At 43.0% G+C, this 21978-nt stretch overlaps 1 protein-coding gene and 1 non-coding gene across 2 annotated transcripts in view; both read right to left on the bottom strand.

Moving 5' to 3' along the window:
• Nprl2 (Nitrogen permease regulator-like 2) overlaps positions 1–21978 on the bottom strand; it is a 103110-nt gene that overhangs the window by 74741 nt on the left and 6391 nt on the right. Inside the window, exon 3 of the mRNA XM_080276466.1 lies at positions 4835–5023. Within this exon, the coding sequence (XP_080132592.1) occupies positions 4835–5023 (189 nt within the window). The remainder of the gene's footprint in view (positions 1–4834; positions 5024–21978) is intronic.
• LOC145405213 (5S ribosomal RNA) lies at positions 21153–21271 on the bottom strand. Its single transcript, XR_013898312.1, has one exon. It is a non-coding gene; the product is annotated as a 5S ribosomal RNA (ribosomal RNA).

Below are 21978 nucleotides of genomic sequence, written 5' to 3'. Positions count from 1 at the left end.
GAGGGTTGGGAATGGTCACCCTTCTTTGAAACTGGATGAATGAGAGCAAACTTCCAGCAAGATGGAAAGGTACTAGTTGACAGACAGAGGCAAAAGAGTTTACCTAGGCAGGGTGTAGTCACAGAACCACAGTTCTTGAGAACAACAGGAGGGACTCCATCAGGCCCATATGCCTTGTTAGTATTGAGACCAGCGATGGCAGAAAATACATCAGCCGAAGACATTTTAATGTCAGCCATGAGGAAGTCAGTGAGGGGAAGTGATGGAAGAACAGCATCGGAATCGTCAAAGGTGGATTTGGAGGCGAAACTCTGAGCAAAGAGATCTGGTTTATCAGTAGAAGAAATAGCTACAGAGCCATCAGAGTAGAAAAGAGGAGGGAAGGATGATGAGGCAATGTTGCTAGAAAGGTTTCTGGTAAGGTGCCAGAAGGAGTGGGAAGAATTCGTGTTGGAGAGCTGAGAGCATTTAGTATGGATGAAATTATTTTTAGCAGAGCGAAGAACAGACTTAGCGCGATTCCAGGCAGAAACACAAAAACGATGTGATTCAGGGGTGGAATGGCCCTGGTATCTTTTATAGGCCCTCTCCTTGTTGTGGACAGCATTAGAACATGCATGATTAAACCAAGGCTTTTTTGCATTAGTCAAAGTATGTGAGAAACAAATGTATGCTTCCATGCCTGCGAGAATAACTTTCGTAATGTGCAAGGCACACTCAGATGGCTCCCGGCCATGGAAGCAATAATCATTCCAAGGAAAATCAAAGAAGTACTGCCTGAGGGCCTCCCAATCCACTGCTCCAAAGTGCCACAGTACTGGAGCGATAGCACAAGTTAAGGTAATAAGGTTGCGATCGGAGGAGCCCAACGGAGAAGAAAGATTAACAGCGTAAGAAGAAGGATTAGTTGTAAGGATGTGGTCAAGTATGTTGGAGCTCTCTCCAAGACGGTCAGGGATACAGGTAGGGTGCTGTACAAGCTGCTCGAGGCCATTAAGGATAGAAAAGATGTAGGCTTGTTCACTAGGTGGATCAATGAAAGGAGAGGAAAGCCAATGGTGATGAACAGTGAAATCTCCTTGAATGGAGATTTCAGAGAAAGGAGAAATGGATAGAATGTGTTCCATTGTAGAAGATAGTCGAAGAAATTTTGATAGTCGGTAGAATTAGGGGATAAGTAAACAGTGCAGATGTATTTAGTCAGAGAATGACAGGAAAGCTGAAGCCAGAGGGTAGAGAATTCAGAAGAATCAAGTTCAGGAACACGAGAGCAAGATATGTCGTTGCGTACATATGTACAACAACTACCTTTGGCTTTGAAAAGAGTATAGAGAAAGTAGGAGGATACAGAAAAGAGTTTGCTATCAGTTGCCTCAGACAGCTGAGTCTCGGTAAGGAAGAGAAGGTGAGGTTTAGAGGAGGAAAGGTGGTGCTCAACAGAGCGGAAGTTTGAGAACAGGCCACGAATGTTGGAGAAATGAAGAAGAAGTGAGTCAGACAGTGGTTCCAGGCATCTCGTTGAGTCGTCACCGGGAGAGGGTTAGATGGTGAGGGCATTTATGGTTCCTCCCCCCCCCCTGAAGCCTCCAAGGCCTGATTGTATAATGCCATTTTTCTTTTTTAATTTTGAAAAGGAAGTGTATTGTGTACTATGCATGTAGTTTGGTGTTGACAGTTAGAGTAACTTGTACTGCAGAGCATGCTGGCCTACTGTCTATGTTATTGAAACACTGAAAAAATTCAGCAAAGGGGGATGGTCAGGAACTAGTCCCATGGGCTGATGAAACGGGAGCTCCAGCTCTCCCTGTCATCAGCTTTCCATCCACCTTGGGAGTACTTCCCTGCTCAACTTGTGCTACAGTCTACTCCTGTACACTGCTAAATACTTCTCATACTCACTTCTAATTTCTCATTCTTTGGTTCCTTTTCATTTATTTCATGGTTTCTGGCCCTTATTTGTGTCCATAGGGTCCTAAATTGGTGCTGTCCATGTCCGGTAGGGAGTTATTAAGGTGGCTTTCAAAGTTAGGTTGGGTTTGGGTCTATAAGTACCTGTCCAGGGGCAATTTTCCCAAGTCTCGGACAAAACCAAGTCCTGGACATGCCTTTGGCTCTATTACGTTGGATCTTGGAGGGATTACTGTACTTACACTAAGTGTTTCAATATGATGTGAACACTTACATGGAAAATATTTTTAACCTTTTCTTTCCCACTGACTGAACTGGTCCACAAATGAGCTGATAATGATGGCATATGAGTGGACACTGTCTAACTCTTTAAAGCTATGAACGCATATCTGTTAGCATCTCACATATTATCAGTTCTGTTCCAATGGGTGTTAGTTTTTTGTGTTAACATCTTTCTGAAGCATCCTGTAAATAAAAGTATCATAATTATGAATGTTTTCCTTTTGTTTTATGTTTATAATGTTTATTCCTGTATGGAGTCGTGTTTTTACTCTGGGAGGTATAGTGTGTGGGGAAAGTGAAATAATGGGTGCAGCTGTGTGTGTTTAGGGACAACCCTTATGGTCAAAAAATGATAAGGCCTGAGATTAGTACGGTGAGCTGGGGAAGGAGAGGTAAGGGATGGTGAGGTTTTAAGTTATTGTTGTAAGTACAACAAACAAGAAATATAAATATTTATCCAGAAAAAAAAAAAAAAAAAGAGGAAAACAATACAATAAAAGAAATAATGACAGAAACAAAATGAGTAAAGGAAAAAACAACTTGCCTTTTTCACTTATAGGGTTGTGGGTTTTGGGCTGTAGAGTGAGCAGAGCAATTGTGTGTGAGAGATGCTTATCTCTCTTCCCTCCCTTCCCAGGTCAAAAGAAACACTGTTAATCAGCCACTGTCAGGGAAACACTCTTTCTTTTCTTGACTTACTTGCTTTCTTATCCTTACTTATGCTAACACTTGAAGGGAGCAAAAGATGAACACCTGTTCATGACTGATTCATGAGATGTACTGACTGCCAGAGAGGTTTGGAGGGTAGAGATGGTCTGTCTCAACATCTCCCAGACCTTCATTCCCATCCCAAAATTGTTCACAGTTTTTACAGATCATGCTGCTTCAACATCACCAGCCAAGTTACGGTAAAGCAATGTTCAACGTTGGCGGCCATTTAGGGGGTAACGTGCTCCTTGAAATCTAATTTTCAGTCACAGTAATCTCACAAGTTTTGAACAATATTTGCTGGATGAAGCTGTGATTCACCAGTATCAAGGATCCATCATGACTTCTACTTCCTTGGATGATGGTGACCTCAGTTTTATCATAATTTAGCTTAAAAATTCTCTTAACCACCCAGAACTTTAAATCAGCCATCAGGTGTTCAAGTTTTATCTTAGTGTCCGCAGTATTTGTTATCTTCACATAAGGCTCAGTGTCATCGGCATAGTGATAGGCAACACTGTGTGCATTAAGCAGACATGACAAACTGCTGGTATATGTGATAAAATGAACTGAACCTAATAGTGTACTGATCCCTGAAGAATTCCATACAGCAAGGCAGTGGAGTCAGAGACTGTCTGATTCACCATCACACACTGGGATCTCCCTGATAAGTATGACCTAAGATACTTAGGGGCATTCTTACACCATATAAGTGATGACCTCCCAGCAGTAATTCATGCTCTACTGTGTCAAAAGCTGCCAAAAGTTTGAGTATAACCAACAGAGAGGATGTCCTAGTAAGTATGGATATTCTCCACTAGCAGCAAGTCATGATCTAATGTGTTAAAAGCTGCCAGAAGATTGAATATAACCAACAGAAAGGATATCCTAGTAAGTATGGGTATTCTTCACTAGATTGTTGTGTGTCTTTGTCAAGGTAGTTTCAGTTGAATGGTGTTTTCAATAGGCAGACTGGATGAGGGGAATGAGTATATTCCTCTAGTTGTGGGAGCTGTTGATCAACAAAGCCCATTCTATGACCTTTGATAAAAATGACAAGTTGGATACTGGGCAATAATTTGACATGTTCTCTACGTCAAGTCTGGGTTTCTTGAGAAGAGGCTGTAACAAGGTACATTTCTCTGAGAGTGGGAAGTTATTCTCAGAGAAGCATCTATTTAATATTTTATAAATGACTTCTTCTGCATGGATTTTAGATACATTATACGTACATTTACAGGATCCAAAAAGCAAAATGTTTTAATCATGTCTCTAATGTAACTTACAACTGTGTTTATATCCACTGAATGGAATAATGAAAGAACTTTATTCAGAGAACACTGCATTTGGAATTCAACTGAAAATTTTCCATTTAAGGAGGCTCTATCTAAATCACTTCTACTGATAGATATCTTAGTTGTGAAAAAAGCAGCAGTCAAAAGCTGACCAAGTATCACAAATAGGAAAGATGTTATCAATTAAAGGGGTCAAGTACAAAATTAACATTCCACAGGGACTGACATCTGTACAGTTTAATCACCCACTAATAATGCCTCTACACACCTCAACTAAGTTATGTGCACAGTTCAATCATCAACTAATAAAACCTCTGTACACCATAAAAAATTTATTCATACAATTCAGTCACCCATTAACAAGTTTCTGCATACCTTTACTAAGTTATTCATACAGTTCAATCAATCACCTTACTTTATTTTTCTTACCCAATTTATGATCCTTAATCACTTTAAGCCTGCTTAAAGGCAAGTGCTGTCAGATGGGAGAAGCCATCTGACTAATAATCAAGGACTCATTCCTTCCTCATGCATACAGCATATCAAACTTCATGCAACTTTGACTCAGTACAATATTCAAATTGTGAGAATGGCCTAGTTGTCATGTAAAAACAAACTGATAATTATAAAGCTCTACACACCTTAACTAGGTTGTTTTCCACATCAGCAGCAGCAGCAATCTTAGCCACATGTGTAAAGCCATCAATATATGGGAGGACCTGATGTGTGGTGAGGTCCCAGTGATCCCCGCGATTGTACACCCGCTCTGAGATCAGCTCTGGCACATGATGGTCCTGCACCAGCGGAGGGTCTGGCCACACCCCAACCACCTGATGAGTCAAAGATTATTATTTTAGACTCATTGTTCAAATCTTCACTATGAGGGGCCTTTCCAAAGCTGAATACTGGCAATCCTCATTATAAGTCAGGGATGTGTTCCAGTTATCACAACTTTTACTATACAAATGATACCATACTAAAAAGTACAAGATTTGTCAATCAGATTGATTGGTAGCAATGGACCATGACTAGGCAATTTTCTGATAAATGGAATCAAGAGTAAAAATGACCTTCAAAAAGTGCAACTTATTATAGGAGCTTACTGTGCTGTGCCATAAAAATGTCTTGTACAGTAGTTATAAAAAAATAAGTTATCACAATGAGTGGGTTCTTGGAATCTGTTACTGACTCCTTCACTACAAAGGCTGGTGGTTGGTGAGGGCACCCATCATCCAATCAGCTGAGGTTGTGCTCAATACTTCTTCCTTCTTGTCTGTCCTTCTTTTTCTGTGTATGTCCTCTCATCCTGTTTCTCAATCACTGATCAGTACAACCAATCTTTAAGTGCGGTTGAGTAACGCATTTTTGTTCTAACGGGGTCAGCATAAAGTGACAGGTCATGATCATCACCGGGAAAATCTTAAGCTTATGCAGGAAGTGTCAGCTGGCCTGGCGACGCAATCTGAAAGTCGAGTGCAATGACATCACCTGCCAGACTCACAATGATTGGCCAGCTTACATCCGGGTACATCCACCTCCAATGACAAGGTCAACTCCGTTGTTTCAGCCCTGGACATCGAAGAATTCGACTTAGATGTTTAAGAAGGAAGTGCAAAAGCACCAACATCTCAATAATGACAACAGCACTGGGGATGGGGGACAGCGGTAGAGTACAACAGAAGTATGCATCAACAACACATGGGTACCCAGCCTAATTTTTTATTTTGTTAATGCCATTTTAATACCATTCATGTTCTTAATTATGATAATGCAGCATGTGATGCGGTGTTTGGGATGAAGAGAAGATGGAGGGGGATGCAAGGAACAGCGTGGTGGAATGAAGTGGTGAGACAGGTTGTGGCACAAAAGAAGAAAGCATACAATGAATGGATGAGAAACAGGGGCGTGGAAGAAGTTGAAAGGCGGAAGAGAGAGTTATATGCAGAAAGAAAGAGAGGTGAAAAGATTAGTAAGAGAGAGTAAGAAGAGAGCGGATGAGGAATTTGGAAGGAATTTGAGTGTAAAGTGGAGGGACTGTAAGAAAATGTTCCGGAAAGAGGTGAAAAAAGTATGACAGGGTGGAAGTGAAGCTAGCAGGGGAGTGAATGATAAAAATGGTAGATTACTAGTGGAGAAGGGAGAAAAAGTGAGCAGATGGAGAGAACACTTTAAGGAATTGTTGAACACAGAAGATGGAAGTAATGCGAGTATAAGTGGCTGGGGAATGGCTGGGATAAGGAGGGAGGTGAGAAGACAGGAAGAAATCAGTAGGATAGAAGTTGTGGAAGCAATGAAGAAAGTTAAATTGGGGAAAGCCCCAGGAATTGATGAAGTGTGTGGTGAAATGCTGGAATATGGGGGAGAGATAGTAGTAGAATGGATGTGGAAAATGTGCAGATTGGCCTGGGAGGAAGGTAAAGTCCCGGAGGATTGGAAGTCAGGTATAATTATTCTCTTGTACAAAGGAAAAGGGGAAAAAGAAGTGTGTGGTAATCATAGGGGCATTTGTCTTCTTAGTGTAATAGGAAAAGTGTATGGTAGGATACTTATTGACAGAGTTAGAGAAAGAACAGAGGAATTAGTTGGAGAAGAACAGGGAGGCTTTAGGAAGGGAAGAGGTTGTGTAGATCAGATATTCATTCTGAGATCTTTAGTGGAAAAGTTTCTAGAGAAGGGAAAGAAGTTGTATGCAGCTTTCATGGATTTGGAGAAAGCATATGACAGGGTGGATAGACAAGGATTGTGGAAAGTATTAAGAATATATGGAGTAGATGGGAAGTTATTGAATGCTGTGAGGAGTATGTATGATGGTGCTAAGGCTGCAGTGCATGTGGATGGTGAACTAAGTGGATTTTTCTCTTTGAAGGTTGGGTGAAACAGGGATGTGTCATGTCTCCATGGTTGTTCAATCTGTATGTGGATGGGGTAATAAAAGAGGTACAAGGTAAGGTAGAGGAAGCTGGAGTGGCCCTGGCGAGAGAGGGTAGTGTTTGGAAACTCCCTGTACTGTTGTTTGCAGATGATACTGTGTTGTTGAGTGAAGACGAAGGAGAGCTGGAAGGCTTGGTGGATGAGTTTGGGAGAGTGTGTAAGAAACGGAATCTAAAGGTGAATGTAGGGAAGAGTAAAGTGATGGTCTTTGAGAGAGGTGAAATCAGTGAATGTGCAGCGAGGTTAGATGGTGAGGAATTGGAAGATGTGAGTACGTTTAAGTACTTGGGTAGTGTGATGAGTAAGGATGGAGGTTTAGAAGGTGAAGTGCTTGAAAGGGTACAGCAGGGAAGAAAGGTTGCTGGTTCCTTGAAAGCAGTGATAAGAAGCAGGGAAGTGAGCATGGAAGTGAAAAAGTTACTACATGACAGTATTGTGATACCAACTCTAACGTATGGAAGTAAAGCTTGGACGTTGCTGGAAGGACACAAGTCAAGAGTGAGAGCAGAGGAAATGAGTTATTTAAGAGGAGCCTGTGGAGTCACATTGAGAGACAGGCTGACAAATGAGGATATAAAGGAGCGTTGTGGTGTGGATGTGGATGTGATAGGAAGCGTAAGGAGGAATACACTGAGGTGGTTTGGCCATGTGGAGAGGATGGAGGATGAAAGACTGACGAAGAGAGTGTATGTGAGTGAGGTGGAGGGGGGAAGAGGGAAGGGGAGGCCAAGGATGAGATGGAGGGATGGGGTGGAGAGGTATATGAGAGAGAGGGGGTGTGAGTTGGGAGCAGGGCAGTGAAATGGCAGGGGACAGGGCGACATGGAGGCGATTTGTTTGTGGCCACCCCAAACGGGATTGAGGCGTCTGGCAATAGACAGATAGATAGACAGATATTTCTTTCAATATTTTACCTGACAGTGAGTAGCTGTAAGGTAATTTATGTGGGGCAGGGTAGTAAGACGGGGTAAAAGTGAAAGTTTCGGGAAATCGCCAGAACACATTGTACCATTATACATGCAAACATATTGTTTGAGTAATGCATGTCTGAGTAGTGTGGTCCTTGTCCAGTCCCTATCATCCGCATTACTCAACGACTGATTGTACTCTTCTTTCCACTTCAAGTGGCTTTACAATGAGCGACAAGTCAATCAGTTTCCTGATTTACATAAATGCTTGGTAACTATATAGCCAAGTAATGGGGTGCTGTGAAGCCTACTGTGGTGCCCCTGTTAACTGTGTAGAGAGATGCAAATGCAGTATCCATCCAGGAATCAAATTTCCACACAAACCACCACGCCTTGCTGTGGCAAGGAGCTGTTAGTCACATAGTACCATTGGTTCATTGCATGGGGTGGTCTCGCAGGGGCAGCTGCTTGCCTACGGTTGATGGATCTGGTCACTCAGACAGACTGGGATAACACAACAACAACAACAACAAAGGCTCTATCATGAAATGAATGTAAAAATCTGGTAGCAGGAAGACTAATAATACATACCAGTATGTGGTTATTTACTATACTCTACTTTTAAGTGATTCTTCAATATGATTTTCAAGAAAATATATACTGGTAGCAGCATATACAGTACATTCTCTAAATATCAAACTGCAGTGCTACTTTGTTTTTCCTGCACTGTACACTCAACTTTTCCATACACACACACACCTAAGTTCCAAATGGCGCATGATCAAATAGCACAATTCCCAAATAGTGAGAACTGTCTCTTAACCCTTTAACCGCGGGTATTGTTTTGGTCTGACTGTCCTCTCCCGCGGGGGTTTCAGCCAAATGTAAACAAACCTTTAAACCTTAATAACTCTGCACAGAATAAAGCTAGAGAAAAAAATAAGGTACCATTAGAAAGTACTAACCTTCAGCTTTCCATTGATGTAGGTTTCATGACTTTGTTGACTTTCACAGGACGGGCAGAGCCGTTAGAAGTGAGGGGTGTGAAATAACTATTTTACACCCCACACACCAGTACCAAATGCCAACCACTCTCTCATAATAGTAATATAAACATATATGAACACTGTACATATGATAAACACCCACTCTGTGTTCACTGAGGTAGGTAAAAGGCACTTCACTGCGGCTGCGCCCGCTCTTCACTGTGGCTGCGCCTCACTTCACTGCGGCGTCACCCGCTCACTGACGTTTCAGGCGATCTTTTCATTATTTCTAACTTCTAATATTATTTTACATATAATCTGGGCAATATACATTATATTTACACTGCACTTATTACTATATTGCATCACTGTCGCATCACAGAATTACACAAGTGCCGCAGAATTACACAAGTGCCGCAGATTCTCTTATTACAATATCACTTATTATACTGGCCAATATTTACATCTTTTTCTAGGCAAAATATCCCTTATTACTACATTATCCATTATACAATTATTGGTAAAGCACGTCACTGTCGCATCAATATATATCACTGTCACTTTCAGTATTTACTCAGAGAGTGGTACTCGGCAAAGCACGGAGTCACACAGAGAGCGACTTGGCATTCCAGGCACTGGTGTGTGCTCATTTTTCTCGTCCTAGGCCTCCGTGTGGTGTTATGACATACTCTGCAGCGGCCCTGTGACAACCTGCCGCCTGCTGTAAGAGGCAATTTCACAAGCTGGTGCCGGCTCATGTAATTGCGGCACTCAAGACCGTCAGGTTGTGTGTCAGAGTGTCGCCTCGGGATCAATGCCGTCACCTGACCAAATCGTGCAAGCAGCTGCTGCATGACAGTCTTGGAAAACTGTCTCAGTGATGGTTGCCTTATGCCCCCGACTTGTGTCTTGTAGAGAATGAAGGCACTGAGCATGCACATATCGAGCATGTGCAGGCAAGCCTTCCTGTACCATCGGGTGTTTCTCCTGAGACAGTCAATTTCGCCAATCATCATATCAGACTTATCAACAAGTCTCATATTGACATTGTAATCAATGACGGCATCAGGCTTCATGATTGGCTCTCCCGTCCTGTAGCTGACCTTCCCAGTTCTCTGCAATTCCCCCTTGTGGACGGTGCTGATCATATTCACGACCTTCTTGTCATGCCACATGATCGCCAGAAGCTTGTCTGACTTCTTCAGGTGCACATCTCCCTTGGATGATGATGATGCTTCGGGGAAACTTGGCCACTCTTTCCTATAGCTCCGTACAGTGCCAACAGTGCCAATGCCGTGTTCAGCCAGGTATTTGGAGAGTTTCGGTGCTGTGTAGTAATTGTCTGTGTACAGCACATGATTACCACCAAAATACCTCTCCATCAGCACTTTTACAACGGAGCCAGAGAAGCCAAGGGGGCCTTTCCTGTTCACGTCCATTGTACTAGCAGAGTAGATGACAAAATCCAGGATATACCCCGTCTCACAGTCACACAGCACAAAGAACTTTATCCCAAAGCGGTGGCGTTTGCTGGGGATGTACTGCATGAATTTGAGACGTCCTCTGAACAATACCAGGGATTCGTCTATGACGACTTTCTGCATAGGCCGGAAAAATCGCATAAATCGATCCCTAATCCTGTTGAGAAAATCCCTCACTTTCCACAAAGGGTCAGTTTGGGACGGGTTTGCATTGTCAGCAGTGCAGGTATCCTAGCAGCTGTCGGAACCGATCCCGTGACATATACTTCCCGAATATTGGGATAGTAGTAATGTCATCCACGAGCCAGTACTCCTCCAACTCATGTCTCTTTATATGGGGCATCAGAAACATTAGTGCAAAAAACACATACAGCTCTCTGATTCCGACAGGCAACCACGACACTTGCTTTGGTGAGCCAATAGGTCCCAGCCCTTCTGCTGCACACTGAGCTGCATACCTATTGGTCTCATCGCTGACATGCTGCACGATTTCATCATCCATGAAGGCCAGGAAGTAGTCCACAAAGTCATCTCCTGCGTTGCATGGAAAGGCAGGCTGTATTCCAGCATTTGTCATATCAAACGGCGGATTGTGTGGCTGAAAATCTGCACCGTCAGACCAAACAAATGCATCAACCTTCCCTGTGCGTGGTTCAGTGGAAGTAGTAGGTCGCATTGCACTCGTTTCCCCGTGAGAAGGAGCTGAGGTGGAGGCAATGGGTGAGGCAGGAGGTGAGGCAGGAGGCGAGCGGGAGGGGGGTGAGTGGGGGGGTGGCGAGGGTGAGGGAGCTGAGTGGGGGGCAGGCGGGGGGGTTTCTGACCTGGTGCGTGGTGAAACTTGACCCTTTCTTCCCCGCTTATCACCTCGCTTATCACCTCGCTTATCGCCCAGCTTTGCCCTCCAACTGCCATGCATCCCCTTTGTTCTAGGCCGGCCTGCCCTGCCTGCACGGCCTGCACGGCCTGTCTTCCCTCGCTTTGCAGGCTCTGGGAATTCGTATTCCTCAGATGATGTAGACTGAGGAGAGGGCACGGCAGATGATGATGATGATGTGAGGGCAATAGGCTAGGGGAACGGGAAATTGATGGGAAATGCTTACTAGAGCCTGGTGTGGGAGACGTAAGTCTGCGTTTCACTCCCTTCCCACGTGCAATACCAGTTTTGCCCATAGGTGCCTTCCCTTTCCCAGAGTAAGTTGGGGGTGGTGGGGGGGAAACAACACGATCACTTTCATCACTGTCACTATCAATGGAAAAGGGTTCACCACCAATCACTGCCAAATCGTCACTGCTTGCTGTGAGTGTGTCACTTTCACTGCCACAATCAAGAGTAGTACTTACAGTTTTGTCCAGCTCAGTTCTAATTTCAGGAGTGCTCAACCCCTTCTGCCTCGCTGTCGGCAGTTCCTTCACCGGTGTAGAGGTAGAAGGCACACTAGCACTAATCACTTTCAAGGAGGAAGCGAGCAACGATGAGTCGGGACGGAGCGCCATTCTCACGCACAGAGCTGGACAGATACTGACTGATGCGGGTCAGGGCAGGGGTGGGGGGGGCCCCCTCGGGGTTGGAGGAGGGAGGTGTGGGATGGCTGGCGTGAAAGAATTCGACAGCTACTCTTGCGTGAGACACTTTGCGCGCAGGAAAAACGCGCGGTGTTCAAAATATTCACGATCATTCCAGAATGATACCCGCGGTTTGGTCCAGTTTTGTCAATGTCATTCTGGAATGACACCCGCGGTTAAAGGGTTAATATGGGTGTAGCAGAGAGGAAAAGTTTGAATGTAATGGAGATGAGGTGTCTGAGGAGTATGTGTGGAGTGACTCATATGGATCGAGTGCGAAATGATGAAGTGCGAAGGAGAACTGGAGTTGTTCGGAAGATGGCTGGTAGAGTTGAGCAGAGGGTGTTGCGATGGTTTGGGCATATGGAGAGAATGGATAATGAGCAATTGGTGAAAAAGATAACAAGATCTGATGTGAGAGGTGTAAGGCTGAGAGGAAGACCACGAATAGGATGGATGGACAGTGTGAAGAGAGCGCTGGATGCGAGAGGGATGTCTGTTGAACAAGGAAGAGTGGCTGTGCATGACAGAAATAAATGGAGAGAAATTGTGAATGAATAAGTGATGACGCAGCCCTGAGGGGATATTCTCCCACATTTGGTCTGATCAGCTAGTCAGGTCAGGTGGGGGTAAGGGGATGGGTCTGTTATGATGTGGCAGGGGTAAACCAGCTCTGTTGTCGGGCTCTGCTGTGGATGTCACTGATTGCAATGCGCAGTTGTCCCTTGTGCGGCGTGGTGCGGTGAGGATCTGTTCGTTCTCCCCTTTGGGGCTAAGATGCGAATGAATGTGTTTGAATGGATGAGTAAATGGGGAGTGTGTCGTCCTGTCTCAGCTACCTCCCTTTCCTTGGGGGAAGCAGCCTAGGTATATAGATAGATAGTCTCTTAATATCCACAACGTCTGAAATTAATAATGCTGGGGAAGCCACCACAGCAGAGACTGTGATTATTACAGCATCTATCGAGGATCCATTACAGGAGGTGAGACAAGAGGAGGTTACACTAATGCCAGCAACATCAGAAACACCAGGAGAGCTCTCCAAATCTTGGCTGCTGGAGATGCCTTAACCCTTTGGCTGTGGCGGCCATGATGACAAACTACCGAATGTGCTCAGTGTGGAGAAATAGGAAGAAAAATGGCATGTTTTCAACTGTGTTTTAACCCACTTATTTTTAATCTTAGGAGCTAAAATTTTTGTCAGACAAACTTTATTCTTTCTGCTATCGTTTGCAACAAACTGCATGTCCATAGGTACAATTCGAGTGAACAATCTGAGAGAATACAAGGTGTGTTTTCAATGTCCGACGCAGGAAATAGCCCAGTGAGGCGGAAATTTCCCACCAAACCCTAAGATTTTTTCCATAGGGTTACTGGCACATTACTTCATCACAATAATTACAATAATAATACAAATAAAACATTTCTGGCCAGTCTTGTACGATTTTATTACGATATGCCACAGTCTTTATGCTAGACTTTAGCGAAACAGTCACGATGTGAGGAAAATCATTACAAGCTTTATAAAGCTTCATGAATGACTTTTATTACCACTTACTTTTATAAAACTTATTGATACAGTATAATGTCATGAGCCATTTCACAGCACAGCCGCACAGTTTACAACCGCAAAAATGATTGCTAGCTAATGCGCTTAGCATATGACTTCTCTGATTATGGCAAAAATATCATTAAATCACTTGTATTTTATCACAATAATTCACAATATATTTCCAAATAACGCTTTCAGCCACTCTCGAATTATTTCAGTGTGATTTGGGTGCCTATTACTTCATATTTTTTATGAGAGAGAGAGAGGTTGCAAACTGGTTTAGCCCGGCTCATTGAGGGTATGTGTACACTTGTGTGTATGTATGTACGTATACTATTATTTAGGACTAGGGTAATTATCAGTGTTTAAAAGTTTAACCCCTAAAGTTGGAGTCACTCATCCAACAAATGAATTTTTCCCCATAAGTTATGTGTATCGACTAGTGCGATATCAAATAACGCACGCTCGCACATCCACCATATAGGTGCGTTAATTGGGACCAAGATGTATGTACACATACACTCGACCCTCGATTTGGCGGACTCCTATTTCCCGGATTTCAGATTTCCCGGACACGGGCTGAGGCCTGACAATATTATCAAATGCTGGACAAACACCCATACAAGTCCAGGATTCTCACAAAAGTCCAGGTATTATTCTCTCATATAAAACTATAAGCAATCTGCTGCACAACATAGTATAATTTTAGCAAGATTTTGACTCAATAAAGGCCATTTGTAACACACACAAGAAAATATTTTCATGCATGAAATGCATCTTGGTCACCGACCTGCTTCACCCCACCAGTTCCTAACTCATGGCAATATCCCAATTGCCACACCTCTTTCTCAAATGCCACAATAAATACTGTAGTTTATTGCATAACAGTAAAATTTCAGGAAGGCTTGGACACAATAAAATTCATAAGTAATAAAGAAAAATATATTTTCTTACGGCCAAAGTCAATGAGATCCATTCCTACTCACTTAGCTCACCCAACTCGGTGCGACTAAATACCAAATCAGCACTTTTCACAAGAAAATATTTTAATTTTTTTGCCACAGTGGCTCATACACACTTAATTATCTGAAATCCGCAAAAAAAAATTGTACTTAAAATAACTTAATTTAAAAATTAGGTTTCAGAGCTAAAATGCACCAGTGTTAGCAGATATTTCCCCTTCAGATCATCAGCACACCTTGACAGACTTTTATTTTGCATACTTACAGTAAGACCTCACTATAATGGACTACTTGGGGACCAAACCATTCCGAAAAATGCAAAATTCTGATAAAAGCGACATTCAGACTTCCCCCTCCTAACCCGGACTTTTTCTGATATATCAGACATTAGTCCGGATAGCATAAACAGTTTTTAAACTGTTTTGACTACCTTTGCAGTACTGTACTGTGTTATAATTTCACTACATTATCAAATGGTATGCAGTAATACAGTACAATCCCAGTTAACCGTGCGGCTTGGGGAATTCACCTTCCCGGTTACAGATTTTTCCCGTAGTTCTGATATTCAAATCTATACAAAGGCGATCATTATCACAGCAGTAAATACAATTCAGGTACTCACCACTCACATCAGGGGGCACACCAAGAGATTCCACCTGAAAAATTGCCTCGCAAATACACACCATGGTCATAATGGACGTGCATGCAATGCCTTGCAGTACCGGTACTACAAAATGCACAAGTCCATTGTGTTAACTACCGAATAATTTCTTGTATGTACTGTACTCATGTGGAAAACTAAAGAAATAAAATCCTGAATATTTATTGGTAAATTATCATGACACCTGTACCCCCACATGCTGTGTTTACGATACCGGCCCCAACTGACCGCCACCATTCCGCCACTGTTTTGCACCATTGTTAACTACCGAAGTATTCGTTGTATGTACTGTACTCATAAAAGTGGAAAAATAAAGAAATAAAATCTCGAACATTTATTGGTGAACTGATGTTAAGACTGCACTGTAGAATTATCACACCTGTGCCCCCACACAAAGCTTTGCTTACGGTCCCGGCCCCGACTGACCTCCATCATTCCACCCTTCACCTGCCGCCAATCTGCTGTTTTGCACTAAATAAAATACATGATGTACTTATGAAGTGCAAGCATATATATTTTTTTTTCTTCCAATAAAGTAAACCTTCATTCCTATAAACATTTTTTTTTTTTCATCTCTGCCAGCACACATGCGTTCTAAGATGAATTTATGTGGTGCAAGTTAGAGTCGGTCCGTTAGGAAGGAAAAACACCAGCGTTTGCTGATTTGCTCTCTCCCGAGATGTCTGGCTTACAAATTCCATGCCTGTCTTTGAAACGATTTAACCATCCAACACTGAAATCACATTCGACTTCTGTATTCATTTTATTGTGAAACTCTTTTGCTTTTTCTTCGATAAGAGGACCAGAAATAGGTGCTCCCCTAGATCTTTCTAAGCAAAACCACTTGAACGATGAAGAGTATGCCTTTTTTCAATGGACTTACTTGTCTCGCTTTTCATGAAAAATTCATTGAGCTTGGATGCTGGGTCTTTATATAAAATCATTGGATTTCCTACATTATATTCGGTCATCAGTGTTTTATAATGTTTGCCTTTTTCAAGTCTATTGCATATGTCCAGCTTCTGTTTCAAGGTAGGCACGACATGCTTACGTTTAGTTTGCTCTTTAGGCATTTTGGAATGTTGAAATTACCGTCCATTAGAGCAACACAACAGCAAGAGAGCATGTTTACTGTCTGGTGGTAAAAAGCAGACTGGTGATTTGTGGAAATTGTGGAGGGTGTGGAGGATGACTGAATTCAAGTTGGGGAAAGAGGGAGGAGGAGGGCTGGAGAAGAGGATTTACTAGGGATTTACATTAGCCAGAAATGTCTTCACCTCGCTTAGTCCGACTTCACCCAGCCTCGCGTGACACGATAAAACGGTGGTTTGGTGGTCCATTCAAAATGGCGCACAGTTATAACTTACTGACGTTTTTACCAGCCCTTGAATTTTCCCGTTATTCTGAGTATTCCGTTTGTCTGGATACCGGATAGCTGGGATTGTACTGTATATATATAATAATACTGTACTGTACACTGATAAACATGTCTTTTATTTACCTTATTGTGGTGAACATAGCTGAAGTGGTCAGGCAGTCCGGACTGCTTCTGGCTTTATCGGACTTTTCTGATATATATGAATTTAGTCCGGTAGCTCCTCAAGTCCGATAAAAACAAATTCCACTCTACTGAAGTCCGTTATACTGAGGTTTTACTGTATTCTGAGTACAAAAAAAATGTATCTGCATTGTAAATAGATATTTATACAAAACAAAGGTCTGTCACGGCAAGCTGTTAGGCTAGAGGCAAAACACTTTTGCTAACTAAGAAATTTTTGCTCTGACTCCTGATTTTCTATTAATAATTAAATTAAGCACAAACTTTTGACTGAAATTATAATAATTAGGTGTGCAAACCTATATGGTGATACAGATTAAAATATTTTCCAATTAAAATTGCCGATTCTGTCCAAGATCGAGATCACATTCGATGATTGCTTGTATCTCGAGCAGCTGATTAGTGGTTGGCCAATATTAGCAGATATTTCCCCTTCAGATTGTCAGACCACCTTGACAGACTTCTATTTTACATAAATATTTATTTTGAGTACAAAAAAAATGTATCTGCATTGTAAATCGATATTCATTACAAAACAAAAGTTGCAAAGATGTTAGGCTAGAGGCAAAACACTTACACTAAGAAATTATCACTCTGAATCCTGATTTTCTATTAATAATTAAATTAAGCACAAATGATTGACTGAATTTCAAATAATTAGGTGTGCAAACCTATATGGTGATAAAGATTAAAATATTTTCCAATTAAAATAACCAATTCGGTCCAAGATTGCATGTTTGTATCTCGGTCAGCTAATTAGTGGTTGGCTGACCTTGTGGTGTCCCTTTACTTGTTCATTTTCCTCGGCTTTCTGATCTTCTTCTATCATACCCTCCACATTCTCGTCAACAACTGTCTAAACAACCATTCTTAGGGTTGTAACTAGCAAAATACAGCTACGGTGTCAGTTATTATTGTTACTGTGTCAGTGTTATTATTTTATGTACTGCGTAATTTAGTTATGTTTGTATTGATAGCCTACATTCCAGGATGTTTTAGAATATCGGAATAATTGCTGGACAACATTGGAGAATTCGGACAAAGTATGGTAATAGTCCGGGGAATGGTATGTGGGGCCGGACTTTTGCGATTCCCGGACCTTTGCGACTGCCAGACTGATCTCCCTCCCTTTTAGTCTGGCAAACCAAGGGTCGAGTGTATAGTACAACCTCACTATAACGGACTAATTGGGGCCCAAGTCATTCTGAAAAATGCACAATTCCAATAAAAGCAACATCTGGACTTCCCCTGCTAACCCAGGCTTTATCCAATATATCAGACATTTGTACGGATCGCACCAACGATATTTCACTACCACTGCAGTACTGTACTGTATTATACATTCACTACAATAATCAAATGGTATAATATATAATACTGTACTGTACACTGGAAAACATGTCTTTTATTTACCTTATTGTGGTGAACATGTCTGAAGTGGTAAAGCAGTCAAGACTGCTTCTGGCTTTATCAGACTTTTTCCAATACCTATGAATTTAGTTTGGTAGCTCCTCGATTCTGATAAAAGCAAATTTTGGTCTACTGAAGTCCGTTATATCGAGGTTTTGCTGTACATATACATATTGTGGTGAACATGGCTGAAGTGATCAGGCAGTCCGGACTGCTTCTGGCTTTATCGGACTTTCTCCAATACAGTACAGTATATAGTAATCCCTGCAATATCCAGACGCCCAATAACCAGACACCCCAATGTCTGGACATTTTGGGCCCAGATATCTGGAACCCCCCCTCCCCCCCACCCAAAAAATCACCTGTACTTTGAACTTGGTGCACGGCACCGACCCGCTGTGTTTTGCCGTGTACTTATGCTGATATCCACCAAGGCGGCGTTGCCTCCTCCCCATTTCCCACTTACCCATCGTCGCGAGTGCACGCTCGTCACTGTGGCTGCCCACATGCTCGGTTTTGTGGTGGTGCCCTGCCTCCTGCAGGCCCTGTTGTTCCTCTGCTGCCTCTTAGTTGTGTGTGTAATGATGTCCCCGCTGCCCGAGAAGAGAAAACAAGTGGTTCTGACTCTGGAGAAAAAGAGGGAGATATTGGATAAGGTGGACGCGGGACGACTGAAGGCTCGCATCCTCCGAGAATTCAACCTGGCCCGCTCTACCCTGTTTGAGATCAAGAAATCCTGGGAAAAACTCACCCAGTGCACAGCTGCCTTCACATCGAAAACCAAATGCAATGTGGAGAGGAAGGTTATGTACCTTCACAGGTTTGCAGAAATCGACCGCTCCACACTGATTTGGTATCGACAACAACGTGCTGCTGGTGTGCGGTATGGAGTTGAAGGCTGCTGCTGAGAAGTTCGCAAGGCTACACAACACCCCAGACTTCAAGGAATCTGAGGGTTGGTTCTTCACTTTCAAGTTACGTCATGGACTTACCAACCGTAAGGCCCATGATGAAGCTCTGGACGCCAACGAGGAGGAAGTAGAGGGGTTTCGGCAGAAGGTGAAGGGCTTGATTGGCCTCACTCTCAGTCAAGTCTACAACACTGATGAAACTGGTCTATTCTATCACTCGCTGCCAATGAACACTCTAGCAGTGGAGACAGAGAAGCGTGTACCTGGCCGCAAGCTCTTGAAGCAACGGATATCTGCTTTGTGTTGTGCCAATGCTAACGACATGCACCAGCTCAAACTCATTACTGTTGGCTGTGCAAAGCAGCCTCAGTGCCTTCGTGGGGTGAGGGATGTCCTTCAAGTTGTGTGGTACCATTCTTTGAAGGCTCGGTTCACAACCAAGATCTTCAAAGACTGGTTTCACCAGCACTTCGTTAAGGTCATCCATTACCAGACGAACACACTGGGAATCCTGCACAACCAGGTAAAGGCCCTCCTTCTCTTGGACAATGCACCTGCACATCCATCCAACAAGGAGTTGGTGGCTGAGAATGGCAGCATTAGGTGCTTGTTTTATCCATCTAATGCAACTGCTCTCATCCAACCAATGGACCAAGGAGTGATCATGGCAACAAAGAGACTGTACCGTTGGAAGTTCCTGGACGAGGTGATGGTTGTTCTCGAGGATGAGGACGAGCACAGGGAGGGATGGAACACGCGAGGCAAGCCGACTGCGGAAAACCTTTCCCGCTACAACCTCAAGTCAGCCATCTACAACTGGGTCAGTGCATGGAGGGATGTCTCTGTCAAGACTCTGGAAAGTGGTTGGCCTTGTCTGCTTCCCGGAGCCGATGAGGTGCACAACTTTCTAAGTTTTGACGTGGATGACTTCCATACAATCTTCATGCAGCTGGAGATGACACTGATGTGGACAAAGTACGTGAGTGGTTGGATGACGATGAGGGCGATCCTGAATATCAGATCATGTCTGATATCGAGATCGCATCTTCAGTTGCAGGTACAAGTACCCAGCTTGGAGATTCCGATGAGGACAGCAAGGATGATGAGGACTCCTCTTGTCAGGACTCTAAAATATATTAATACATAATAGCTAGCAACATACATAATATAGTCTAGAGGTCAGGTAAATGTCAAACCTACGGGCCAAAGGAAATAACATTAGCATCTCCCCAGAATGTCTCACACAGCACAGTGCCTCGTGACCACACACACACACACACACACACACACACACACACACACACACACACACACACACACACAGGCTTCTAGAACATTTCGACAACAGTGTAGCCCACATGATGGGAGTTCTTATATATGGAAAGAAGGAGGAGGAGAGAGGAGAAGGGGGCTAGCTACAGAAGCAAGAGATGGTAGAGAGAGGGAGAGAGAAGAGGTGTCTAGCGAGACAGTCTGGGAGGTAACTGCAGGACTTTATACTTCACTCGTGTGTGAGAGACTTTACTTAATCTTTTCAAAACAATAAAATTATAAATAGTCCCATACTCATCTTTACCTCTCCTGTCACTGTATGACAAAGGGAACTAAGATTATCTACTTACAAACCTTGCTCATGTATAACTACCGCTCGTCCACAAGTACAATTTATGCATAACTGATCTACAAAACCTCACTACATGAAGCTACAAAGTTTCTACAAGATATGGTGGCAGTGACAGTACGAACCTTATCTATGAATCTATAGTGAACTTCTACAAAAGCAGGCGAGACGGTAACCAAGATCAGCTTCAGTTCTACAGTCGATTCTGCATTATCAAGAAACTACAATTCTATGATTAAGTAACCACAATCGAGTATACAGTAAAAAGAACATGTTACAAGTGAGGAAAAACCATCCATCCATCCATCCATTGCCAGACGCCATGTATCCCAAACGGGGTGGTCAAGGGCTTAGAGTTAATTGTTTTACAGGGAGGGGCACTAATCCTCCACCAACCCCACTTGACACGTAAGGATGCCAACAGCATCTGGTGTTCCCAGGCAGTCACCCATCCAAGTACTAACCAGACCCAACGTTGCTTAACTTCGCTGATCGGACGGGAAGCGGTGTACTCAACGTGGCATGGCCGTCTCTACAATTAACTACGAGTAACAAGTCTACGAGACATCTCTATAATCTTCTACATGCACCTACAAATAGCGGCAGTTGTCATCCCACAATGAGTAAATCACAAGAAGAAAGGACCGAAAATAAATCGAGCAAGAAAAACAACACTTGCAAACGAAGAGTGAGAAACGACTCACATCCACCTGACCCCACACCCCTCTCTCCAACCACCCCCTTCCTCCACCAACATCACCACGCTGATGCTGGGGTGAAGAGGTCAAGTCGACGGCAGCAAATACCAAAGCCCACATTCATAACTCATTTTACTCATCCTTCCTCACTCAGGTTACTCATCGCTATTCATTTACTCACCACAGCTACCAGAGTGTGGGAAGTCAACGTTGCTGTGCGTGTTTGCTGAGACCACATCACGTCAATCAACGTGTGTATGACACCACCACCCACCACCACTCACACCATTCCCACCACAGTAAAAATTAGTGAGTTAAATAGTTACTTCATTTATACAATACACAATGACAGACACAATCGTAGACAAAACCTTCTGCACAAACATATAAAACGTGCTGTATAGTTACAACTTATGTACACATACCTATTTCATTTATCTGCATATGCCAATCACTAATTACTTGCACCAACAGTAACTATTATATACTGTATATACACATTCATTTACTATACCATTCATTTATTATAGCATTCATTTATTC

This window comes from Coenobita brevimanus, chromosome 65 (assembly GCF_032717465.1).
Source record: "Coenobita brevimanus isolate Jiangsu-jjx chromosome 65, ASM3271746v2, whole genome shotgun sequence".
In the NCBI taxonomy this organism is placed as follows: domain Eukaryota; kingdom Metazoa; phylum Arthropoda; class Malacostraca; order Decapoda; family Coenobitidae; genus Coenobita; species Coenobita brevimanus.
This window is presented reverse-complemented; position numbering and strand designations above follow the sequence as displayed.